General features: G+C 45.5%; 1 protein-coding gene across 2 annotated transcripts in view; it reads right to left on the bottom strand.

Moving 5' to 3' along the window:
* Positions 1 to 24,991, bottom strand: part of SLC39A11 (solute carrier family 39 member 11) — a 328,560-nt gene that overhangs the window by 275,671 nt on the left and 27,898 nt on the right. For both annotated transcript variants that reach the window (XM_055331675.1, XM_055331672.1), the window contains exon 4: positions 5,941 to 6,099. In XM_055331675.1, coding sequence (XP_055187650.1) covers positions 5,941 to 6,099 — 159 coding nt within the window. The remainder of the gene's footprint in view (positions 1 to 5,940; positions 6,100 to 24,991) is intronic.

Consider the following 24,991-nt stretch of genomic DNA (forward strand, 5'->3'; position numbering starts at 1 on the left):
TGGACCCTGCTCCCATCAGACCAGTGCCCGGACCAGAGGACATTTGGACACACAGGGAGATGCCAGGGATGCACGTGCTCAGAAAAAAAGACCACGCGAGGGCCCAGCAAGAAGGGAGCATCTGCAAGCCAACGAGCGAGGACACAGAAGAAACCTGCCCCGCTGGCACCCTGATCACAGAGTTCCAACCTCCACAACTGGAGGAAACACATTTCTGCTGTTGAAGCTCCCTGGTCCACAGTACTCTGTTCTGGAGGCCCTGGGAAATGGATACAGATTGTGTAGACGGTGAAGCAACATGCCCATTTGCAAAACCTCATCCCTCTTTGACCTGATTCTAACAGCCAGTGGAGCCTCCTGCCCAGCCCAGCCCCTGCACTGGAAGCTCTCTGGCTCTCTCCAGCCTAGCCACGATGTCAACAACTGCCCAAACCCAGTCTTATCTTCCAGTATCAAGCAGAACTGCCAATGCTTAACAAAATATGAGAAAGAAGGAAGCACTAAGGGGCACCTGGGTGGCTCAGTCGGTTAAATATCTGCCTTCAGCTCAGGTCATGATCTCAGGGTCCTGGGATGGAGCCCTCCATGGAGCCCCCAGCTCAGCAGGAAGCCTGCTTCTCCCTCTCCTTTTGCCCTACCCCCCTCCTTTGCCCCACCCCCTCCCCTTCCCCCCTGCCCATGCACAGACCTGCACTCTTCTCTCAAATAAATCAAATCTTAAAAAAAAAAAAGAAGAAGAAGAGGTAGCACTAAAACTGAGGCAGAGGGCCAATCTTCTCTCTGGCAGCCAGTTGGGCTTATCAGACAATGTCAGGCTTCTGCTACGGACTCTCAGGTGGTTGCCACTGCAGTCTCTCCTTGTGGTGTCCTGTAAGATATTCTTGCCATCCCCCCCACCCCCTGAGACCCCATCTTTTCTCTGCAAGGTATTCCTCAGTGGAGTAGAATCAGAATGCTGAGGATGGAGGGACGCCTGGGTGGCTCAGTGGCTGAGCATCCACCTGCCTTTGGCTCAGGTCGTGATCCCAGGGTCCTGGGATCGAGTCCCACATACGGTTCCCCACAGGGAGCCTGCTTCTCCCTTTCCCTCTGTGTCTCTCACGAATAAATAAATAAAATCTTTAAAACAAAAAATGCTGAGGATGGAGAGAATCTACAAAGGAGAGAAAAACATCCAAAGGTCCCTTCTGGGGGAAAATAAGCACTTCCTGCAACCTCTGTCACTTGCAGACACTCATCATATGTGGCCCCTCATCGCAACTCCAGCCAACGGGTATTGACGTCAGTCAAAGTTGGCCGCATATTAGAAGTACGTGCACACACTGCTCACTCAGGTTTTCAGCAGAGGCATCTTCTTTGCCATTACGGAGACAACAAAGAGAAACTCAACAGGACTGGGGACATGGACTGATTGAGGAGGGAGCAGGGACGAAGGCAGTTCCCCGTCACCACCTGAGGATCTGCCCTGCCCACCCCCCAGCCTGGGCAGGACCACCAGCCACACTCTCCCCATGAGACATCTCAGAGGGAATCAGAGACCCGCTACCTTCCCTCCCCCTTCCCCAGTCCTTGGGCAGCCTCCTCAAGATGTCACATCCCCAAGAGAGGGGAGGGAGGGGGTTGGGAGCACACACGTCTCCCAGTGAGACTGCCAAGATGGAAAGCAAGCTGAAAAAAGCAAGTAGCAACAACACAGACAGTATGTTACCATGTGTTTTTCAGAAAACACAAAACAAAATTACATTTCCAGATGTACACAGATATATATGTAAAAGCATAGAGGAATCCAGCTCCTGGATGATAGGGAGACCATGAGGCGGACCACGTACAGTAGGGCGGTGGGACGCTGCACAGGTACTAGAACGACTGGAGCAAAAAAGTCACTTCAAATGTAAAGACACCACACAAGAGATCACACACACGGGTTCCAATGGTGTGAAAAACGAATGGCCTGTGTGCACACAGGAGGAAGGAGCTCAAAATGAGGTGGCCCGGATTGCTCCATAGAGGATTTAAAACACGCTCTCGCTCTCAAGCAACACAAGCAAATGGGAAAGTGTTTACATTTCAGTATTTAAAGACACAGCGTAGTTCATTTTCTTAAAGGCAAGAGAAAAAATCTGGAAGGTTGCCCCCCTGAATGGGTAACAGTGGTTGGTCTGGGGACAGGACAGAAAGATCCAAGTGTCTTAGTCCATCTGGGGTTGCTATAAAAAATTACTGTAAGAGGCGCCTGGCTGGCTCAGTCGGTGGAGTGTGTGACTCTTGATCTCGGGGTTGTGGGTTTGAGCCCCAGGTTGCATGTAGAGAGTACTCAAAAAAATAAAATCTATTAAAAAATTATTATAGACCGAGTGGCTTATATACAACAGAAATGTGTTTACCTCACAGTTCTGGAAGCTAAAAGTCCAACATTGAAGTGCTGGCAAAATTGGTGTCTGGCTTCTTGTTCATAGACAGCACTTGTGTGTCACCGTGTGTCCTCACATAGCAGGAAGAACAGGGAGCTCTTGGGGACCTCTATATAAGGGCCCTAATATCATACGGGCACCACGCCCGAGATCTGATCACCTCCAGAAGGCCCTACCTCGAAATACCATCACACTGGGGGTTAGGATTTCACGATATAAATTTGAAGGGGACACACTCTATAGCAGGAAGGGACTTTCACATATTTTTTTTAAGTTTTTATGATGCGATTTTTTTTTTGTGTTGTATTGTTGTGACACTAATATGTTTAAAAAGAAAGGAGGCCTTGGGGACACGCATCCTAGCATCCTTCCCAACCCTACCCTTCTACCCACCAGAAGAAAATCACTGCTTTAAACTCAACGTAAAGACCACCTACCTCCTGCCATCCTTAACTTCATATAGAAGCGACACTGCAAAGGTCAAAAAAATGTCAGTGTTTCCAAAAAGCTGTTTAATATCCACTCTGTCTCTCCCTAGGGTCTCTGATGGGGAACCCTGGGCTCAGGCTGGCCCCAGTCGCATTCCCCATCAACCCCCTCTTGCCAGCACTCTTCCCAAGGTCTGTGCCGACACCCCCTCCACCTCTTTCCCTCTCCCATTAAGATACCATTTTGCAAAATCTCCATAAATCCCCATAAGCTCATTTCCCATTAACAGTTACTGGCTGAGCCTTCCCTACTTTATTCCCAGATTTAAAAAAAATGAAAACAAATACCCGGTTCAGAGAGAGATTTGATGTATCTGAAGTTAACAAAGCCACAATGGGTTCAACCTGACAGGCCGTTATGAGTAAAACCCTTTTCATGAGCAGTGTTTTGCTTTGGCTCCCAAAGGGAGACAGATAAATCTGAAAAGCTGAACCAACAGAAATAGAGTTGGGAGACCAGAGGTGGTTGTTAACCATCTCCTTGCCACAAACCCGAGAGTCTGGGTTCTCAAACCAGCTTCTAGCTACCTTCCCTGTGCGTGCTCCATCAGTGCCAGATGACCACATGGACTCAAGATCAAAACCTATTAACTCACGCTCTGTGAAGCATCTTCCATGGATCCAAGCTGCTGCCCCTTCTGGGTTTGGAAAGCAGGTTAAAGAGTGAAACCTAGGGGAGCCTCATGCTGTCTCAGAGCAATGGTGGCCTGAGTCTGCAAGCACCACTCACAACAGCAACATCTGTATTCAGTGACTGTAGCAATTATAAATAATTCTGTTTATAGACCTTGCAGCACAAATTTTCCTTCTCACCTAAACAGCAAGAATTAATTTCTTTTAAAACGTCCTAGAACAGATGCTTACTGTCAGGCTGATCTTTCTGCCAATTAGCAAGTGTCTGGGCATTAGTGGTTATTATATCCTTTCTCAAGCCCCTTTGAATTCTCTCCCTGGATGCTCAGCCGCCACTCCCAAGCCATTCCGAATCTTCTGTACAGTTTGTCCATGACTTTCCCCCTGGGATCTTCTCCATATTCAAAGCATATATTAGAACAAACACCAAGCAAAAGGTTAAAACAATGATGCTGCACAGTACAAATTGGCCAATGACTATTTACTCTGCCCAGAGAAAGTCCTCACATTCAGACAGCTGATCCAATATACCTGCCCCCGTCCCTGCCCCAGTGAGCAGTGACTCATCATGAGTCCAAAGAACCCTTCACATTGGGCAGCCCTGGTGGCGCAAGTGGTTTAGCACTGCCTTCAGCCCAGGGTGTGATCCTGGAGACCCAGGATCGAGTCCCACGTCAGGCTCCCTGCATGGAGCCTGTTTCCCCCTTTGCCTGTGTCTCTGCCTCTCTCTCTCTCTCTCTCTCTCTCTCTCTCTCTCTCTGTGTGTGTGTGTGTATGTGTCTCATGAATAAATAAATAAAATCTTAAAAAAAAAAAGAACCCTTCACAAGACACAGTCTTAGAAACCCAATTGGGCCCAGGTAGGAAGGACAGAAAGAGACCCAGTAGAAGCCGTGCAGAGCCACTGAGCCAGCCCTGGTCTGCTGTTCTGAGAGTTAAGGCCATTGGCTGCAAGATCTTCCTGCCATGGCAAGCATAATACATCCCAACAGCAAGTTCACACATTACCAGGGTGGATCTAAGAGCACAATATGGCAGCCCACACGGAGGACCTCTTAAAGTTCTTATCATGCAGATATAATCAACAGCAAGGAAGCCAATGACACTGACATTCAAGGTTGTGGTGAAAAAAATGACACATGGTCTTTCCCCCAAGACAGTGCCCTGACTCTCCATCCAACCATCACATCCATCTGTCTGGTCCAGAGGCTGGTCCTTCTGTGACATGAGGAATCAGTTTCTCATCGGCCCCAAGGACAAGTTCCCAAGAACCCTTCCTTCTCTTTCTCTGATCAGGAATTCACAGCAGGAAAGAAGGCAGGGAAGAGAATGTCAGACTACCTCCTGGGCTAGATGTCCTGCTGACTCCAGTGAGCCTGACCTGATCCTAGCTCATCACAATCCAACAGAAGGAATGACCTTCAACCCCATTCTCCCTTATAGGGTCCTTATCGTGCCTCCTCCCTTTCTGGGTGAGCAGAGTATTCAACCACCAGCTCAGATCTCACGGAGGACTTCTGCCTACCTCTAGGGCTGGTTGGGACAGAGCATCTGGTAAGGCTGTGTGTCCCCATACTGGATTCTCATGGACATCGACCCTTCTCTACTGACAGAAGCATATGCAGCCTACCTGATTTTAACCAATGGCACTCAGTTAGGATCTCATTGCTTGGCCTCGGGTCTTTCTGTTCAGTGCTCACAGCCAGATTTCAGGCTGTGGTTTGTACCATGCTTCCATATGAGCGAGTATGTGCTCAGTCCCCAAACCTAACCCACCAGCCTCATTTCAGCAGAGAAGCCTAAAAACCCTGGCTCACCCCCAATTCTGGTGCCTTTTAGATTTTTAAAATTTTCACTTTGCAGCCCTCAAAGGGAGTTATCCTCAGGCTATAGGAAGAAAAACTGGAGTTAAGGAGCATACAACCAGCCAGGAACAGGAATGAACTCAAACTCAGAACTTTGCTACCCAGCGTCCCCACCTCATCCTCCTGTTCATAAGCCCTTGTCAATGTGACGCTTTGTCAATGGTCTTATGCCATAGTTGGGTGTGCCATCATCTCCCTAATGACAGTGCATGCTCCTTAAGGGTCAAGACCATGATCGTAATCACTCACTTCTCCCGGTTGCTAGGTCCGCTCATAGATATAGTGCCACACGGTACAACGTCAGCTGCACTCTATATTTATAATGAAACCTGACATTTAAAATCTGAACTTACCAAAATGTAACTAAGGGGATGATTAGTCATATTACCGAGAGCTTATTTTCTTTTAGGAAAAAAAAAAGTCACAATTCAAGGCAAAATTCTAGATGAAAGTCCTAAATGGGTTGAAATATCTATTTCGATATCACTGGCTACTCAACAGAGACGTGACATAGGTATGTCAAGTTTGAAGAATGGTACTCACCAGGTGAGGCATCAAGAGATCAGCCAGGTAGACAAAAGCAGCTCCAAGGGTGAAGCCAACGGCCACAGGGAAGAAGGCAAAGGCACCAAAGCCCCCAGAGGACGTGGCCATCTCCACAGCTGGAGCCAGGAGAGACCAATAGGAGGCTGCCAGCATGACCTGCAAAAAACACAATGAACGAGCCATTAAACCAACCACAACCACACAAGGCCTCCCAAGTACAGACGTCAGTGCTCTCTACAGCCCAAAGCAAACCCTATACATATATAGGCCTTTCATCTTCAATGGTAGGTGCTCTTTCAAACCAAAAATCTACCACCAGAATGCCTGGAACTAATGCCATAGGACCTCAATATGGCATGGGATGGAGGTGACCTTGGGAGGATGAAGTCCAGTTTCCTGTCATCCAGCCTGCAACTCAGTGGTTCTCCACTGTGGGCAACTGTACCCTGCAGGGGACATTTGGCAATGTGTGGAGATGTTTTTGGTTGTCACAGCATATGTGTCGCACTTATATCCAGGGCCCTTCAATTTTTACCTGTTAGCTCTAGGTCTGCATTCTGGGGCACCAAAGAAGGTATCTTTCCTCTAGGATATGTGGCAGCCTTTGAAATATTTGAAGACAACTGCTGATCAATGTCAGTAGCTTGGTCTTGCAACTTTGTGATCTCCAAAAGGAAAGAAGGGAGCTAGTATTTATTGATCACTTGCTATTTTCGGGGAAAGAGATCTTTGATGCCTTCTTTTACCATTGCCACAGCCCCAGGAGTCAGACGCTGTTTTCTGTTGCTATCGGTAGATAAAGAAATTGAATCTAGACGTAATAAGATAGTTTGCAGGAGGGCACATCACCAATAAGCAGCAGATCCAGGGACCTGAGCAAGCAGGACCATAATCCCCTCAATAAGCGCAGAACCATGAAAGGGAAGAGAAACATGAAGCACTGAACACAAATCTCAATGCGGTCAATTGGATAAAACTTCTCCAGTGTTTACTGCATTAAACACTCATCCATGGCCATTTACTCTTATAGCTGTTGTGACATCTCCTTGGTAAGAGTACACCCACTACCCATCGTAACCATATGACACTCATCACTGACATGAAAATGTTGAATGGGTTTCTAAAAATGATTTCATTATGCCTTGCCTTAAAAAAAAAAAAAAAAAAAAAACCTGCATCACCCATCTCCAAAATAACACTTGGAGTGACAGAACCAGGTATTACAAAAGCAACAATAAAGAATAAACCCATGCAGAAAGTAATTTCCCTTCTGCCAACCATCATCTACACACAGTCACTTGCTCTGGGCCCAATTCTCCCAGAAAAAGTCTTAGTACCACCCACAGAAAAATTGTATCTGCCTCTGAAACTCCCAGAGAGAAAGAAAATATCTCATCATTTCAGCTCCATGAGACCACCCAAGGAAGCTTGTGGGCTCCTTCCCTGTGCCCCAGCCTAACCTATCTCTTTCCCAGACTGTTGTCTCACTGGCTTTAGAGTTCAACAGCTTGGGTAGCTGCCGTTCATGGTAAACTCTGCAGCAAGGCGGACCTGCACATACCTGTCCAGCTACCTCTCTGCACATTCCAGGACCTTCCATACAGCCCCACCATCAGCAACTCTAAGGCCACACCATCCAGGAAGGCCACTCATTGATTGCATCCTCCTATCCCTCCCTGCCTCCCATCCTTGTTGATGCCATGGGGGGGGGCCAATTCATCAGCCATGGTTCCCCATTCACCTCTTCCACACAAACTTGAATCTCTTCTGCCCAAGTCCCTTTCCATCCTTCTGCATCCCTGGAGGCCAACTTCTTCCTTGCCCTTACAGATGAGAAATGCAAAATATTCCCATGAACAAGTGACACAATGTAGAGAAGAGATGCACCTCTCAAGGGAGGGGTCCCAGGATGCTGTGATGCTTGAAACAGAAAAGCATGCTGGATGATTCAGGTGGACCCCGCCTCAAGAATCACCATTCTTTATCTTTCCAGGGAAATCCAGGAACCAACTGGATTTCCTTCATTTCTTTTCCTTTTTTATAAATTTATTTTTTATTGGTGTTCAATTTGCCAACGTATAGAATAACACCCAGTGCTCATCCCGTCAAGTGCCCACCTCAGTGCCCATCACCCAGTCACCCCCACCCCCCACCCACCTCCCCTTCCACCACCCCTAGTTCGTTTCCCAGAGTTAGGAGTCTTTCATGTTCTTCATTTCTTTTCCTCACCAGACTCCCCATCTCCCACATACATTGGAAAAATGACCAAAGAACAATCGTGAAATAGAATTGGGTCGCCTGTCCAAAGCAACAATGGGGAACAAAAAAAAAAAAAAAGCTATTTAAAAGGCATTATGTGGTAGACAAAATAATGACCTTCCCCCAAAGACGGCTACGCCCTAATCCCCAGAACCTGAAAATATGTCCCCTTATGTGGCAAAAGTGACTCTGCAGCTGTGATTAAGTTAAGGATTTGAGATGGGAAGGTTATCCTGGGTGATCTGAGCGGAACCAATGTAACCCCAGGATTCGTATGAGAAGACAAGAAGAGTCAGAGTCAGAGAGAAGATGTGATGACAAGAGCAGAGGTCACAGTAGGTAAGGAACTGGAAGATGAAAGATGCTGCCGGGCTGGCTTAAAGATGAAGAAAAGGTCATGAACCAAGAAATGCAGGTGACCTCCAGAAAGCAGAAAGAGCAAGGAAACAGATTGTCCCCTAGAGCCTCCAGAAGGAATGCAGCCCGGCCAACATCTCGACTATAATCCAGATAAAACTATTTTGGATTTCTGAACTCCAGTACTTTCGGGTAGCATATGCGTGTCATTTTGAGCTGCTACATTTGTGGTGTTTTCTTGCAGTGGCAACAAGAAACTAATATAGCATTTGAAGGCATGTGCTACATGTATTTTTTTTTTGAGAGCAGTTATAGGTTCACAGCAAAATAGAGCAGAAAAAATAGAGAAGTCCCCTGCCCCACACACGCACAAACTCCCAGGATGGGCATCCCACACCGCAGTGGCATATTTGTGACAATATACTGATAGACCATTATCATCTGAAGTTCATAGCTTACATTAGAGATCAAACCCACATCCTATGGGTTTGTATAAATACTTAAAGACAGGCATCCACCATTACAGTATCCTAGAAGGTAGTTTCACGGCCCTAAAAGTCCTGTGTGCTCTGCTTCCCTCCTCCCGACCCTTCACAACTACTGATCTCTTTACTGTCTCCATAGTCTTTTACCTTTTCCAGAATGTCATACAGTTGGAATCACATGGTCTGTAGCCTTTTCAGACTGGCTTCTTTCACTTAGTGATAAGCTTTTAAGATTCCTCTGTATCTTTCCTTGGCTTGAAAGCTCATTTCTTTTCAGCCCTCAATAATATTCCATTGTCTGGATAAACCTCGGTTTGTTTAACCATTCACCTACGGAAGGACGTCTTGATTTCCTCCAAGTTTTGGCAATTATGAATAATGAATAAAGCTGCTATAAGCATCTGTGTGCAGGTTTTTGTGTAGATATAACTTTTCAGCTCAAACAGGTAAATACCAAGGAGTACAACTGCTGGATTGTATGGTAAGCCTTAGTTAATAATTCCCCCACACACATAGGTGGCTGGCCTGAAACTCTCAATACTGGCAAAGCTCCTTTAAATAGTAGGTATTTTTTAATCTGGATGTGGTGATATTAACTAGCTGATACAGCAGCAGAAAGGAGTGTTTGTGATTAACCCTCATTTACCCCGAAGAAGCAGGGCCTGGAGGGGATAGGCTACCAAGGAGAAGGTGGTGCGAAGTCGGCCCAAGACTTCAGGTGATGGGCTCCACAGGGAAGTCCTTGCCAGCCAGTCCCTTTATGACCCCAGATGAGAGAACCAAAAGCCCTCCTACTGCTACAACGCTGCTTCTAAAGGCAAAAACTAGTCTAGCAGCACCAGCCCTGAAGACATAAGATACAAGCATGAGGAGGAGATAATGGGCATCTTCCTCTTCCCATCTTTGTATATAAGAAGAATGCACAATTAGGATTTAAGGCATATGGCAGGGGCCTCATCTCCAAACCCTCTTTTGCCTCTTTACTGCCAAAAATAAAACATAAAGCCCAATCAATCAAATGCGCTATGGGAAAGCTTGTGTGAAGGCCATCCTCCAAAGCCAGATGTTGCTAAGACCAAAGCGGCCCAATTTTTTGCTAAATAATTGGAGAAGCTCAAGGGAGTAAGCATTTCAATAACAATGACAACTCCTGCAAAAAGAGCTACGGAGGAAATATATATATATTTTTTAAGGAGGACTGAATGTCTCACTTCCATCCGGCTGGTTAATTAGGTCTACTGCAGGGCCCAGATTGCCAGGCAAGCTGATGTTTGAGAAGCTCTTTCTACTCTTCACTTTCCATGACCAAGGTTGATCCTCTTCCACCCCCCAGCTCTCTTCTTGACGTGCTGCCCAGGGTGTCTCGGCCCCATACTAACTTCAACATCCATCCCTACAGCGGGGCAAGTGAAGGAATGTATGACCTGAGTTAATTTTTTAAAAAATGCATTTTGATTTATTTGACAAAAGATGGGCACAGACCAAATGTCCATTAACAGGTGAATGGAGACACAAAATATTCCACTTGATGGAGTACTTTTCAGCCATCGAAAGGAATGGAGCACTGGCTATATACTATAATATAGGTGAGCCTCAAAAACATTAATTACACCAAGTAGAAGAAGCCAGACACAAAAGGTCATATAGAATATGATTCCAATTAAAGAAGATGTGGTATATATAGAGGTAATGGAACATTACTCAGGCATCAAAAAAGTGAGATCTTACTATTTGCAATGACGTAGATGGAACCAGAGGGTATAATGCTAAGCGAAATAAGTCAATTAGAGAAAGACAATTATCATAAGATTTCACTCATAGGTGGAATTTAGAAACAAAACATAGGAGCATAGGGGAAGGGAAGGAAAAATAAAACAAGATGAAATCAGAGAGGGAGACAAACCATAAGAGACTAAACTATAGGAAATAAACTGAGGGTCGTGGGAGGGGAAGAGAGTTGGGGGATGGGGCAACTTGGTCGGGCATTAAGGAGCTTTGGGTGTTACATGCAAATGATGAATCACTGAATTCTACCTCTGAAACTAATAACATACTATATGCTAATTAATTGAATTTAAATAATATAAAATTAAAACAATAAAAGGTAAAAAGAATTAAACATAAATAAAAGAATATGATTCCACTTACCCAAAATATCCAGAATAGGTAAATCCTAGACGCAAAACAGATTAGTGATTGACAGGGATGGGTGGGAGCAGGGAATGGGGGAGAAACTGCCTAACAGGTGCAAGGTCTTCCTTGGGGATGATGAAAATATCTGGAACCGGACAGAGGCGATTGCTGCACAACACTGTGAATGCACTAAACTGTCCACTATGAAATGGTGAATGTTACGGGAATTTTACCTCAATTTAAAACATGAAAGTTAAGCTTGCCCTAATCATTAGAACCCGATCTTGCACTACTGCCCCCAACTGCGTGCTGAACCCTCCAGCCCCCATCCCTCAACCCAAGCACTTCTTTCTACCTGTAAAAATGCCAAAATACCAAGACCTGCCTCTCATGCCCTGTCTTCGAAGCATCCAAAGCCCTTTACCACATACATACACACATATAGAATGGATGGGAAAATGCAGGATTTAGAATCAGGTCCAAATGTGCATCTTAGCTCTGCCACTCACTAGTTAGGTAGCCCCCGGGAAATAACCTAAGCTGTCTGCAGCTCAGTTTTGAGCAAATTAAACCTAGGGACAATGCTACTATATAACAAGATTGTCTTAAAAATCGTGTATGGGGCAATGCATATACCACCCCAAACTGGTTCCTGGCAGGAAGTTAAGTGACGTAAGTGTCAGGTTGGTGTTAGATTCTTCCCTGAGCCTGCCTGCACCAGCATGCTCCCACCCTCCACCCCATCTTGCTCCCTACTCCTCCTCCAGGGCGGCCCCTTTCCAACACACTGGATTCATTATTTGTGTCCATATTCCCCCAGGGACTGGGATGAAGGCCATGCTATGAGCATCTCTGTATCCTGGCACCCCAGGTCTGAGTAGTCCTGAACAGAGCAGCTCTTCATTATTGGTTGCCTAAATGAATTCTCTGTTATCAATGCTAATGAAGGGGAGCAATGGGGGCGGAGCAACCAAAAGAAGGCATAATCAGGAAGTGATTCAACATTCATTTTTTTTTTTTTAGTCTACTACCTACAGTTTAAAGTGATTTTACTTTCCAAATTAAGTACTAGCCAAGACTCATACTCAAATGCTTTCTCTCCTTTGACAAATACGGGATGAGTCATTGTTTAACACAACAGAGCTTTTCTTAGGTGTGGAAGGAAGGTGGTCCAGAATTTTCAGAGCGTCAGGGATAATCTGTGGAAGAGAATCTACTGGTAGAGTTGAACAGGGTTTCAGGAGGCTGCCCAGTCCAAATGCTGTATTTAGCAGGTGGAAAAACTGAGACCCGAAAGGATCCGGTGGCTTTCCCAAAGCCCCAGAGCAAGCTAAAGCAGTCCAAAGCTGCCTGCACCATCCCCACATCAAGTCCCTACCGTCCATCCCCCTGCTCCACCAATCCTGAATCTTTTAAGAAATTCTAAGAGCTACAGAGTGAAGACAAAGTCGAAGTTAATGCCTCCTTTATCAGCAGGCAAACCCGGGGATGAGTCAGCTTTAGCAATAATCAAATGTAATCGATCCAATGGACATTCCCCACCATTGGGATCTAAGCTGCTCCCGAGAAAAAATATTTCCAGCGCTAGGAAATATTTGGCAATTCATCAACAGGAGAAATGCTCTTGTTAAACATTTTTCTCTGAGAGATTCATCAGACCTTACAAACCTAAATAAGCCTTAAAAACCAAAACCCATAGCCCGTGACTGCCTTAGAGATAGAGAAACAAGCAGTTCTGTAATTCAAAAGATAATTTCCCCTTGGCAGCATGGCTAATGCTGGCAGTTTCCTTTTTTTTTTTTTTTTTAATTTTTATTTTGCAAACTCTTTATCGATAATATAAACTAGATCTCCACATTATATTGAATTTAGAGGTCTTATCTCTTTTACATCTCTCATACCTGTTCCATGAATTACAGTTTTGTTTTGTTTTTAGATAAAAGGGACATTGAGAGATTATCTTGGCCAAGGATTCTGAATCTGGGGTGTTGAAACCCATGGGCTTTCAGGGCTCTATGAAGCCCTAAAATGTAGGCTTGGAATCCTGCCACTCTGTATTGCTTTTCTCTACCTTTTTATTGAAAGCACGATCATTCTTGAAATTGTCATACATTTTTTTTATCAAGTCTGTGCCTGAGCTACACACACACACACACACCTAGATTATAAAGCTCCAGGAGGAGAGCACCTCATTCTGTCTTGTTCACCAATGCATCCACGTGCACACAGAATAGGGCACTCAATAGTTGCTCAATAAACATTTGACTGAATGAACATGCAAAGCAAAAATAAGCGGATTATTTTGGAACCAATCTCAATTCACTAGCCCCACCCCCCAAACACATGAATCCAATTCCAAATTCTTTAAAAATATGTAAAAATATGGTTCACCCCACAGAACCCAGGCCAGCCCAGGGACAGTGGGGTAGCAGTGGGGGCAGGGTAGGGGCAGGCAGGGGAGCCCTTGGAAATGGGCATAGAGATGGGGTGGTAGAGAGGACTGATGGATCACGTGGATAAGGAGCCATCAGGCCCCAGATTCTTCTCCTACCTCATGTGGCTGAAGGTTCTAACAAAAGAGAGTGGGCTATATCCCAAATACACATCACACTTGCTAAAAACCCTCTTTGCCCATCCATCTCTCCCACATCTCATCCAAGGCAGGGGTCTCAATCTTTCTTTTCTCTTTCTTCCCCAAACTCTGACCCAGACTGGACCCCTCATCTTTCTCAATTCTTCTCTCTTCCCCCAAGCTGGCAGTTTCAAAACAAGATCTACGTATATTGTGCTTTCAGTGTGGGGCTCTGAATGAAAGGCACACCTCCCTCTACTGCAGACTACACTTTAAAACAAGAACACTCTAAATGCAACATGTGTCCTGGACTGGATCCTGAGAACAGAAGAAGGACATTAGTGGGGGGAAAAAAAAAAAAACGGTGAAATCCAACGAGCATCTGGGGTTTAGGCAACAGTAATGTACCAATGTTAATTTCTTGGCTTTGACAAATGTGCTGTGGTTATGTAACATGTGTAGGGGAAACTGGGTAAGAGTATGCAGAAATCCCCTGTGCTGCTTTTGAAACTTTTCTCAAAACCTAAAAAATTTCCAAACAGGGTTTATTAAAAATGAATAGGCTTGGGAGAAGATTGAGGGAGATCACTGCAGCTGAGGAACATGGAGCTTTGCGAGCAAAGACTTGAAGTCAAGAGTGCTCACAGATTGCTTCGTGGGGTCAGCAGGGTAACTGGCTCGGGCGGCACTACTCATGGGGGTCGGGGGTGGAGGGGACTGAGTGCCTCACAAGCTTCACTTCCAGGAAAGCCACAGCCTCCTCCCTGTGACCCAGAGAGGTTGAGTAAGTCACCCAAGGACACCCAGCAGGAAGTGACAGAGCTGGGATCTAAAACCCAAGCTAAGCTCATAATCCCAAAGCTCCATTCCATCTCTCAGCCAAAATTCCTCAGGAACAACAGTCACAATGTCACCTACTCAGTACATCCAACCAGAGAACAATTTCTCCCTAAACCTAAAAATCAGTGTTAACCATGTTTGCAATAGCAATGTTGACTGTACTGATGTGGGAGTCCTAGCCCATTTTGGAATATTGTGAACTGTAAGCTGTGGAATTTATAGGTAAATGCAGCCGATCGACCACAAGCTGCTGGCTGCCGAATTCCTGCTGGACTTAAAGTATAGGGATGGGAAGGATTTCAACCACAAAAACAAAAGGAGAAGGAGAGCAGGGGCAGGTAAGGACTGATAGGCCCCCTGAGAAGGTTGACCCCTGACTCGGAGTGAGATAGTTCACCTCACAGAACCCAGATCAGCCGGGATAGCGGGTGGCAGTGGGGGTAGGGGTGGGGGGCAGGCAGGGGAGCCCTTGGAAAGGGGCGTACAGATGGGGTGGTAGAGAGGACTGATGGATAACGTGGATAAGGAGCCATCAGGCCCCAGATTCTTCTCCTACCTCATGTGGCCAAGCAACTGGCCCACCCCATTGGGCACCACACTGACAAGGGAAGAAAGTAAAAGCCTGTGTGCTGAATAGGAGGGCCCAGCGTGCTCCCATGTTCCAGCCCAGCTGCTGCCCCAGTCCCAGCCACCCCTCCCCCGGACCCCCTGGGCACTGTCTCCCCAGATGCCCTGTACAGGGACCCCAGGCCAGGCTCTGCTTCTGGGAAAGCAGGCTGAAGACTCTACCTCCAGGCACCCTTCTGCTGTCAGGAAACTAAAGTTCAGCAGGCTGGTGGTCAAGAGCCCAGAGGAGAAGAGGGGCTGGGAGGCTCCTGGGAAGATCAAAATCGTAAAGGCCCTTGGTCGATGTGAATGTCTGGAGGAAAGATTTATAAACCTCTAGGCCCGAGACTGGTGGCCAGTAAAGGGCAAAAAATGAGACCTTTACTAATGCTAGAAAACACAACTGCACAAGAAAGGAAATTCCTGAATATTATTTACAGTCTTCATGTAAGTTAATTTCTTACTTATTAAGGAATATACTTAATTATCATGAGAAAATACACATAACGTAAAAGTTGCCATGTTAAAGTCTATCCAATTCAGAGGCATGAATTACATTTACAGTGTTGTGCAACCACCACCGCTGTTTCTAAAACTTTCCCACCACCCCAAACAGAAACTCTGTCACCATTGAGCAGTAACTCCCCATCCTCTTGGCCTCTCCCCCATGCCCCCCAAGAACCTCCATTCTACTCTCTGTATCTACAACTTTGCCCATTCTAGGTGCTTCTTGTAAGTGGAATCATACACTATTTGCCCCTTAGGGCCCGGATTATTTCATTGAGCATGATGCTTTTGAGGGACATCCACTTTGCAGCAGGTGACACAACTGCATTCAATAATACTCCATTATTAGGCTGTAACTGTTGAGTTAGCCTAAAAAATAAAACGTTATTCAATGTGTAGGATGCAGGTGGAGAGAAGAGAACCAGGTCCTCATCTTCCACATCTGCACGTCACTGGCTATGTTTAAACCTGAAAAACCCAAGCAATGGCAGAGGAGGCGTGCAGTTGAGAAATGTGGAGGCACATAGACAAAGGTTATTGGTGCTCGTCCCTGAGGAATAGGAATCAGGGGCGGGGAAGGTCAGCAGCCCACTGGCTTTGTTATCAACCCAGAAGAACAGTTTGACTTTTTAAACTATGTGTGCACATATCTTTGGGGAGAATCTTAAAATAAATGGATAATACCTTTTTTTTAAATTTAAATATATAAGTAAATATTGTAAATAAGCGTATAATACAATTTTTGAATGTTTTAATTATAATTAATCATGATTGCACCATGAAAAGCCAATTAGGAGAAAAGGATCCTACATGCAAGACTTTCCAGAAATGTTTCTGCAGGATAATGAGACAGCTCCCTGGATGGCGTGTTTTTGCCAAAGCCTCCCCTAAATCACGGCCTTGACACCGAGAGGCTGAAGGGACTGGACAGGAGACGTTTAAAATCAGCAAAGAGTTGCAAGCTCTTTCTCATGTTGCCAGAGACTAAAATCCCCCATTTCCCTTCTGCAGTTCCCAAAACCTACCAAAACTCATCATGCTTCTTTCTGCAAAATATCACGCAAAATGCCACAGGGATCCATACTTTATAATGCTATTAATTTCCCTCTGGTGTCAGAGGTACCAGCATAGAATAATCAAAAATAATCAGCTAAACGCCTCGCCCACAGCAGGCAAATCTTTTCATTTCTGCTTCAGTGCTAATTTTGAGACAATTTCTGCTCTGGAAATATAAATGAATTTGCAAAGAGTTCCCTAAGGATCAGAACATACTGGTATGATGAGTGCAGCTGAGCATTTCTTTTATGATAGTAAAGACAGTTTAAAGACTGGAAGAAAATCCAAGTCATACAACAAAATTTCCCTCTTAATGAAAAGGGGAGAGGAAATCATTCTACTTAGATCATTTACAATGCACTGATTATCAGTATCAATTATTCAGCGTGCACGCCTCTATAGAAAGTGCACTGGGGGATCCCTGGGTGGCTCAGCGGTTTGGCGCCTGCCTTCGGCCCAGGGCACGATCCTGGGGTCCCGGGATCGAGTCCCGCGTTGGGCTCCCGGCATGGAGCCTGCTTCTCCCTCCTCCTGCATCTCTGCCTCTCTCTCTCTCTCTCTCTCTCTCTCTCTCTCTCTCTCTCTCATAAATAAATAAATCTTAAAAAAAAAACTCTTAAAAAAAAGTACACTGGGAGTACAGAGTTCAAAATAACAGCACCCACCTCAAGCTGTGCTGCAGGGAAGGTCCTACTTAAATGTTGAGGCAAACAGATGGGGATTCTAACCTCTGAGGCCACTGTAGAATTAAGAAGTAGGTACAAACTTGGGGTGCCTGGATGGCTCAGTCAGTTAAGTGTCTGCCTTCGACTCAGGTCATGATCCTGGGGTTTTGGGATCCAGCCCTACATTGGGCTCCCTGCTCAGCAGGCAGTCTGCTTCTCCCTCTCCCTCTTCCTCCTCCCCGCTGTTCGTGCGCTCTTTCTCCCTCTTTCTCTCTCACTCTCATTCTCAAATAAATAAATAAAATCTTAAAAAAAAAAAAGTAGGGCACAAAACTTGCAATCCATAAAAGTCAAGGCAATAATTACTCTGAAAGTACACAAGGAATGTCTCTAACTTCTGTCCCCAAATCAGATAGGAAATTGATTTTTAAAAGTCAATCAATAAGTACCTCATCAGTGACTATTACAGGCCCAACATTACGCAGGGCCCTAGGGGGCTAGGAGAGAGGAAGAAAGGTACAAAAGCTGATCTGAGCAGCAGGCTGTGTACGGAAATAAGACAGGCTATGGAAGGTATCTGAAATAAGTAGAGAAGGCATCTGAAACAATAAACAAAGGATGCCTCAACTTCATCCCAAGAACGGAGGATGGCAACACTGTTCGAAAGTAAAACATCAGGCAGCCCGGGTGGCTCAGCAGTTTAGCGCCGCCTTCAGCCCAGGGTGTGATCCTGGAGACCCGGGATCGAGTCCCACATCAGGCTCCCTTCATGGAGCCTGCTTCTCCCTCTGCCTGTGTCTCTGTGTCTCTCTCTCTGTCTCTCTGTCTCTGTCTCTTAGGAATAAATAAATAAAATCTTTAAAAAAAAAAAGACGGAAAGAAAGTAAAACATCAAGGGATGCCTGGGTAGCTCGGTCGGTTAAGTGTCCAACTCTTGATTTCAGCTCAGGTCATGATCTCAGGGTCATGAGATCAAACTCCATGTTGGGCTCTGTGCTCAGTCCAGAATCTGCTTGAGATTCGCGCTTTCTCTCTCTCTCTCTCTCTCTCTCTCTCTCTCTCTCTCTCATTCTGCCTCTGCCCCCTGCCCTGTTCCGAGGCACGTGTGCACACGCTCTCTCTCTCTCTCTAAATAAGTTAATGAAATATTTTAAAAACAAAAGTAAAACATCAAAGGAAATGTGGTGAAGGGCTCTTGAAAGTTGGACCTGTTTTGGGAAGGAAAACAAGTTTAGGACCTTCTAGCAGTCTAGCAGTCTAGCATGCCAAAGCTTATGTTGTGGGGACTGCAAGGTGCTCAGCCCGGCTGGAGGAGACAGCATGTGTTGGGGTCCCAAGAGACAGTTGGGTATGATTGAGAAGCCAGGTGGAATGGCTTGAACTCAAGACACAGGTAGGTTGTTTCCAACTCTGGTTGGACAATAGAATCACCCGGGATTTTTCAACTAAAAAAGCCAAGGCCCCTTCATGATCTACTGGAACAGATTCGCCTAGATTGGAAACTAACAGGTGGAGTTATTCCTGACTGGAATGGAGGCACTGGGACTGGGAAGAAGGGAGAAATCTGCATGCAACCCTCCAGGATGAGGTTGGCTCTGCCCATTCAATACTGAGCCACCCACCAGAAACCCAGGATGGGTGGCCACATGTAATCTGCAATGAGCCAGCTTTCAAACTTGTCAGTCAGTTATTACTCATGACTCAAGCATGAAACAAATTCCTATGGGGGCTATATCTGTGCCTAATTTTCTTTTATCAAAAAGCTCTCATAATAGACCTGCTTCACATGATTTTAAAGACCTAAATAACAACTCAAAATTATAATAATTTATATCTAGCTTCAATTACAGTCATTATTTGATGCAGACCTGCTTGAATGACCTGACTCTGGTGAGCTACACCCACTCAGTGAAAATGATGGGCAAGGTCTTGGCCTACAAGTTTGCATGCAGGCTCCAAACCAGGAAAGAACATATGAGCTATGAGTTTAAGTGGCACCTGGGCGGCGCAGTCAGTGAGGCAAATGTCTCTTGATTTTGGCTCAGGTCATGATCTCAGGGTTGTGGGATCCAGTCCTGTGTCAGGCTCTGTGCTCAATAGGGAGTCTGCTTGAGATGCTCTCTCTCCCTCTCCCTCTGTCCCTCCCCACAACTGTGTGTGTGTTCTCTCTCTCAAATAAATAAATCTTAAAAAAAAAAAAAGAACATATCTGTTAAAAAAAAAAAAATCAACCTTATGACCCAGTAATTCCTCTCTTGGCTAGCTGCCCCAAGAAAAATAAAAACATGTCCACACAAAGACTTACACAAGAATGTTCACAATAGCTTTATTCATAGCCCAAACCTGGAAAGAACCCAAATGTCCATAAATATGAGAATGACAAACACACTGTATTATACTTATAAAATGAAATATTCCTTAGCAATTAAAAGGGGAAAACTGCTGCTATCACAGCCACGTGGATGAATCTCAAAATCATCACGTTGAGTGAAGAAGCCCGACAACACTAAATATATTTTATATATTTTAATAAATATATAAAAAATACATATATATAATAAATGTATATATTTATTTATTCTTGTATTGAAATACAATCATTTAAATGCAATCTTTTAAGCACAAGAATATGCAAACCATACGGTGATAAAAATCGTAAAGTTACCTGGGAAGAGAGGAAGAAGTAACTTAGGTAAAAGAAGCTCTTCCTAGAGTGACACAATACTTTCAACCTCCTTTTGGGTGGCGGTTATACAAGTACATACAATTGTCAAAACTCACTGGGCTGTAAGATCTGGGCATGCTATCATATGCAAATTATATCCCTTTTTAGAAAACTCTTAGAGGGACGCCTGGGTGGCTCAGTCAGGTGGGCGTCTGCACCTACGCCGAGGGCTGACAGGCCATTATTCAACACGAAGTGCCAGCAGTATTAGACAAATATGTTAATCATACCCAAAAGGACCTCTTAGCATGCATTCCCAGTGACCATAGGTCTCCACTGGTGCGGCCCTAGACTGTAGGACAAAGCAAAAAGAAATCACCCAAGGCACATCTGGGCTTCCAATTTACTGACGAACAACCCAACTCTAAAGTGCTCTGCCAAAACAGATGGAAAAGAGCTGGCAAAGTTGGCCCTCAAGCCCAGTCCTGCTTCAAACCTAAGTTTCTGTTCCCATTCCAAATGCAACTCAACTCAACAAACATTTCTCAAGCAACGGGTGTGAGGTGCCGCCCCCTGCATTGGAACATCTTCTGGCAATGATCCTGGCGGCCCGTAAAAAAAGACCATGGTGCTCCAAAGTCAAATCGTAGTTAGACTTTTGGTTTGAGATCACCATTTGTCTTCTACAGTCCCATTACTGTGGGTGGAGAGGCACGAGTGTACTAATTCCTTCAGTCCTTTCAAGGCAGATTCAGACTAGCTAAGTAAGGGAGGACTCCCAGAACCCTTCAGCGTGCCAAAATCATTAACGACATGGACACTAAAAAAGGGGGAAGGCATCCTTATTGGACTTCTCCACCAGCTGATTGCCAGACAGCAAGAACACGGTGCTGCCCAAAGCAAGCATCTCTGTGGCACCCAGCCACCAAGCCACCAGCGTCCTCTCCACTTTGGCCTGTTGGTGGACAATCCCACCAGTTAGTCAAGCCTCTCCCACCCCATTATCAACACCCCCAGATCTAGCTGCTAAGGAAGCAGCCCCTGCCAACATTCAGAAGACAGAGGAGTAAGCGGTCTGGCTCGTTGTCTCACCTAGGGTTGCCTGATTTAGCAAAGAATAATATAGGGTGCCCAGTCGGATCTGAGTTGCAGATGAACGGTGAATAATTGTTTTCACTTGGGACACACTTATATGAAAGAATTCTTGCTAATCTGAAATTTAACCAGGATCATGTATTTTATCTGGCAACCCTGGCTAACCCCACCTGCAATTCTGGGGGCACATCTGCCCATTTTTTCCCCTCTTCCTCCCTCTTTATGAAACACTGCAAAAAAAAAAAAAGAAAGAAAGAAAGAAAGAAAGAAAGAAGAAGAAAAAGAAAGAAAGAAAGAAAAGAAAGAAAAGAAAGAAAGAAAGAAAGAAAGAAAGAAAGAAAGAAAGAAAGCAAGAAAGAAAGAAAGAAAGAAACCCAGAGCAGCATAATGGAGAGAAGGCACAACTCTGGAGTCGGACTTCCTAATCCAAATCTTAGCTCCCAGCTGGGAGACCTTGGGGAAGAAAGTCGTCTCTCCAGGGCTACTATTTCTTCACATGGAAAACAGAAACAATAGTAGAATAGTGGCACTCATAAGTAAAATGGAATTAATCATGATAACAACATTTATATATAGACTGACCAGGGAACTGCTGGGAACTTTCTGAACCCTCCTAATGTCAAAAGTTAGATACTATTATTGTCTCTACACCACATATGGGGAAACTGAGGCATGGGGAGGTTAAGTAATTGACAAGGTCCTATGGTTCGTAAGCAGCAGAGCCAAGATTCAAATCCAGCCCGTGTGGCTGTCAAGTATGACACTGTCCCTACAATGATGCTTCTCTCCTACAACAGCTGTGCAGATTAATACTACAGTGCACGTTAAATGCCTAGCACAAAAACAGGCCTCACAACTCGATAAATACTAGATATTATAATGCTTATTATATGCCTCTTTTTCCCCTTATTAGAGCAAAGGATTTGAGAGAAGAGTTTAAATCAAAGCCTAATGACCTAAACACGAGAGTTCCTAGGCATGGAAGTCCCATTTACCCATCCTGACACCTGTGTATGTACACGCGTCTGCGAATGGATAATAAAATTTATGTCAGCATGAAGTATGTGCTGTACCTGGGTGGATCCACATGTAAAACACATGACAAAGGGGGAGATGTCCCAGCAGCCAAAGGACTCTCAACCTCCCTACCACCAGGTCACGGACCCCTTAAGTTATAATCCACTTCAGTAACATGTATAGATGGTTTGTGCTCACATGCCCATGTGTGCAAAGAACCATGCCACCCAATTGTGGAGACAGTTGGCAGGGAGCTGGGATCCCAGCCCATTTTAGAGAGGGCAAGAAGCCTGCAGGAGACACACCAGGAGGCTGAAGGCTTTGCACGAGGGAGAAGTCCAGGCTGGAGGGATCCAGGAAAGACTTGCAGAGTGCTGTGCTGCAGAAACTCGGCATTCCAGGAGTGGCAGGACAGGTTCAAGGAACAGCAAAGGTCAACACAGAGCACACATATAAGGAGAAGCACGGAAAGGAGATGGGAACCAGCCAGGAAGGTCGGGAACACTGTGCCAAGATGTTTAAACTTTACTCAGTACAGAAACAGGGAGCCGTGAAGAACTTCAAGGGGCGTGGGGGGTAGGGAGCGTGGGAAAGGGTCTCAACTAAGATTAAGGAAGATGATTCTGGGGGCAGCACTAATTAATTCAGGAAACGGTTAACGAGTCAGGCATCGAGGCTTGTAATAATTAACAGGACAGGTGGACTCTGCCCAGGAGGAGCTTCCTCTGTAGTGACAGCAGACAGGCTACACACAAGGTAACAACTAAGAAATTCTATGAACAATGACTGCAGTGGAGGGAAATAAAACAATGTCCTGAGATGGACAGTTGATGGTGAGGAGCTACTTTGCATGAGTAGTCAGGGAAGGCTTCTCCGGGGAGGTGACATTTGAGCTGAGATCTGAATGATGAGAGGGGTAATAGTTCCAAGTAAAGGAAAGACATTCCTGAGGTCAAAACAAGCTCGAGACAGAAAAGGCAATGGCTGAAGGATGATGACCATGGCGGGGAGGGGTACAGAGAGGAGAGAGTAGGACCGTGGGGGAGTTGGAACTCGATTCTCCAGCAGGGGCAATGGGGCTGATGTGCATTCACACATTCACAGAAGCTCACGCTGGCTGCGGTGGATGAAGGGGTGCGGACGGGGGGCGGGCAGGGGGGCAGTGACACAGAGAGCCCATCTCTGGCACACCTAGCGGATGGCGGTGGCCCAGACCTGACAGCACGGGTGAAGAACGAGGGTCATGTTTGGGCTGTCCCCTGGAGGGAGAGACCGAGCTTGTTGGTGGAATGGATGAGGCAGAGTCACATAAGAGAGAGTAGATGAGTCTCCTGCAGCAGCCTAGCCACCTGCCACAAGCCAGGGGGCTTTGAAACAGTAGAAATATATTATCTCGTGATTGTGGAGCCTAGAAGGCCAAAATCAAGGACTCTGCATGGTCACAGTCCCTCTCGAGGCTCTAGAGAAGAAACTTTCCTTGCCTCTTCTGGCCTCCAGGGCTGCAAGCCATCCTTGGTGTGCCGTGGCTCGTAGACACATCAGGTCTGTCATGGGACCATTCTCCCTGTGTGCCTCTAGGTCCATGTCCAAATTTCCCTCTTTCCATAAGGACACCAGTCATATGGGATTTAGGGCTCACCCTACAGCAGGACAATCTCATTTTTACTTGATTCCATCTGCAAAGACCCATTTTTCTAATAAGATCACATCCACAGGTTCTAAGTAGCAGAGATTGGGAGTCGGGCAGAGGGGGGGAACGTCATGCAACCTAGCGCAGATGGGAATCAAGGTGACGTCCCGGTTTGGGGGCCTGGGTTGAACTTGTCAAGTGCAAGAGAGCGGTCCATCAGACGGCCAGCTAGAGAGCTGCAGGAGAAGGAACAGTCAAGTGGCATCTGCTGGCTTGGGCTGGGGACCAGAGCTGCATACAGGTGGCAAGTACAGAAGGTACTGGCGTAGGGTGAGGGACAGGGAGAAACTCAAGACTGATTTTGGAAGCCTCTGGTGCAAATAAAGGTTTAGAGACATAAACTGGGCAAAGGATGTAAATCACCAGCTCATCACCAAAGACATGTCCAGGGGTACCAAGGAACTAATAAGATGTTTAAGCTCACCTGTAATCAAAGAAAAATCAGGGAAATGTGCATCACCGAGCTTAGGGCACAGACTCCGGGATCCAACAAATCCCAACAGTGCCTGGGCACATCCCGTTCCCTCCATAAGCCTCAGTTTAATCATCTGCAAACTGAATAGCAGTTCAGTTTGGCAACCCCTACCTCACTCCTTGCGAGGACTAAATGACTAACACATATACGTGGCATATACAAGGCACTCAGAATGTCGGCTAGCACTCTGCAAGGCACCATTTCTTTACCCAGCTGGAAACTGGTTTTACCTTTTTATTTTATTTTATTTTATTTTATTTTATTTTATTTTATTTTATTTTAAGGAAGCTCTATGCCCAACATGGGGCTTGAACTCATGACCCTGAGATCAAGAGTCACATCCTCTCTGGACTGAGCTAGCCCAGATGCCCCTGGAAACTGTTTTTAAATGCACGTCCCCAACACGCTACCACAGGGACCACAGGAAACAAACAGGAAGAGAGAAGGCTCTTAGAACTTGGAAAATTCAGGGAAACAACGTTTATAAGAAGAACATGGTATCAAAGAGGTACAAATGCATGAAATAAATCCACAAAAAAAAAAAAAGAAATCCATGGAAAAGGACGGGTGCTTAAGGAAAAAAATAAAACAAACAAACAGAGAGAATAAGGTTTCCAAGAAACTGA

The sequence above is a fragment of the Nyctereutes procyonoides genome, unplaced genomic scaffold (genome assembly GCF_905146905.1).
Source record: "Nyctereutes procyonoides isolate TBG_1078 unplaced genomic scaffold, NYPRO_anot_genome, whole genome shotgun sequence".
Lineage (NCBI taxonomy): Eukaryota > Metazoa > Chordata > Mammalia > Carnivora > Canidae > Nyctereutes > Nyctereutes procyonoides.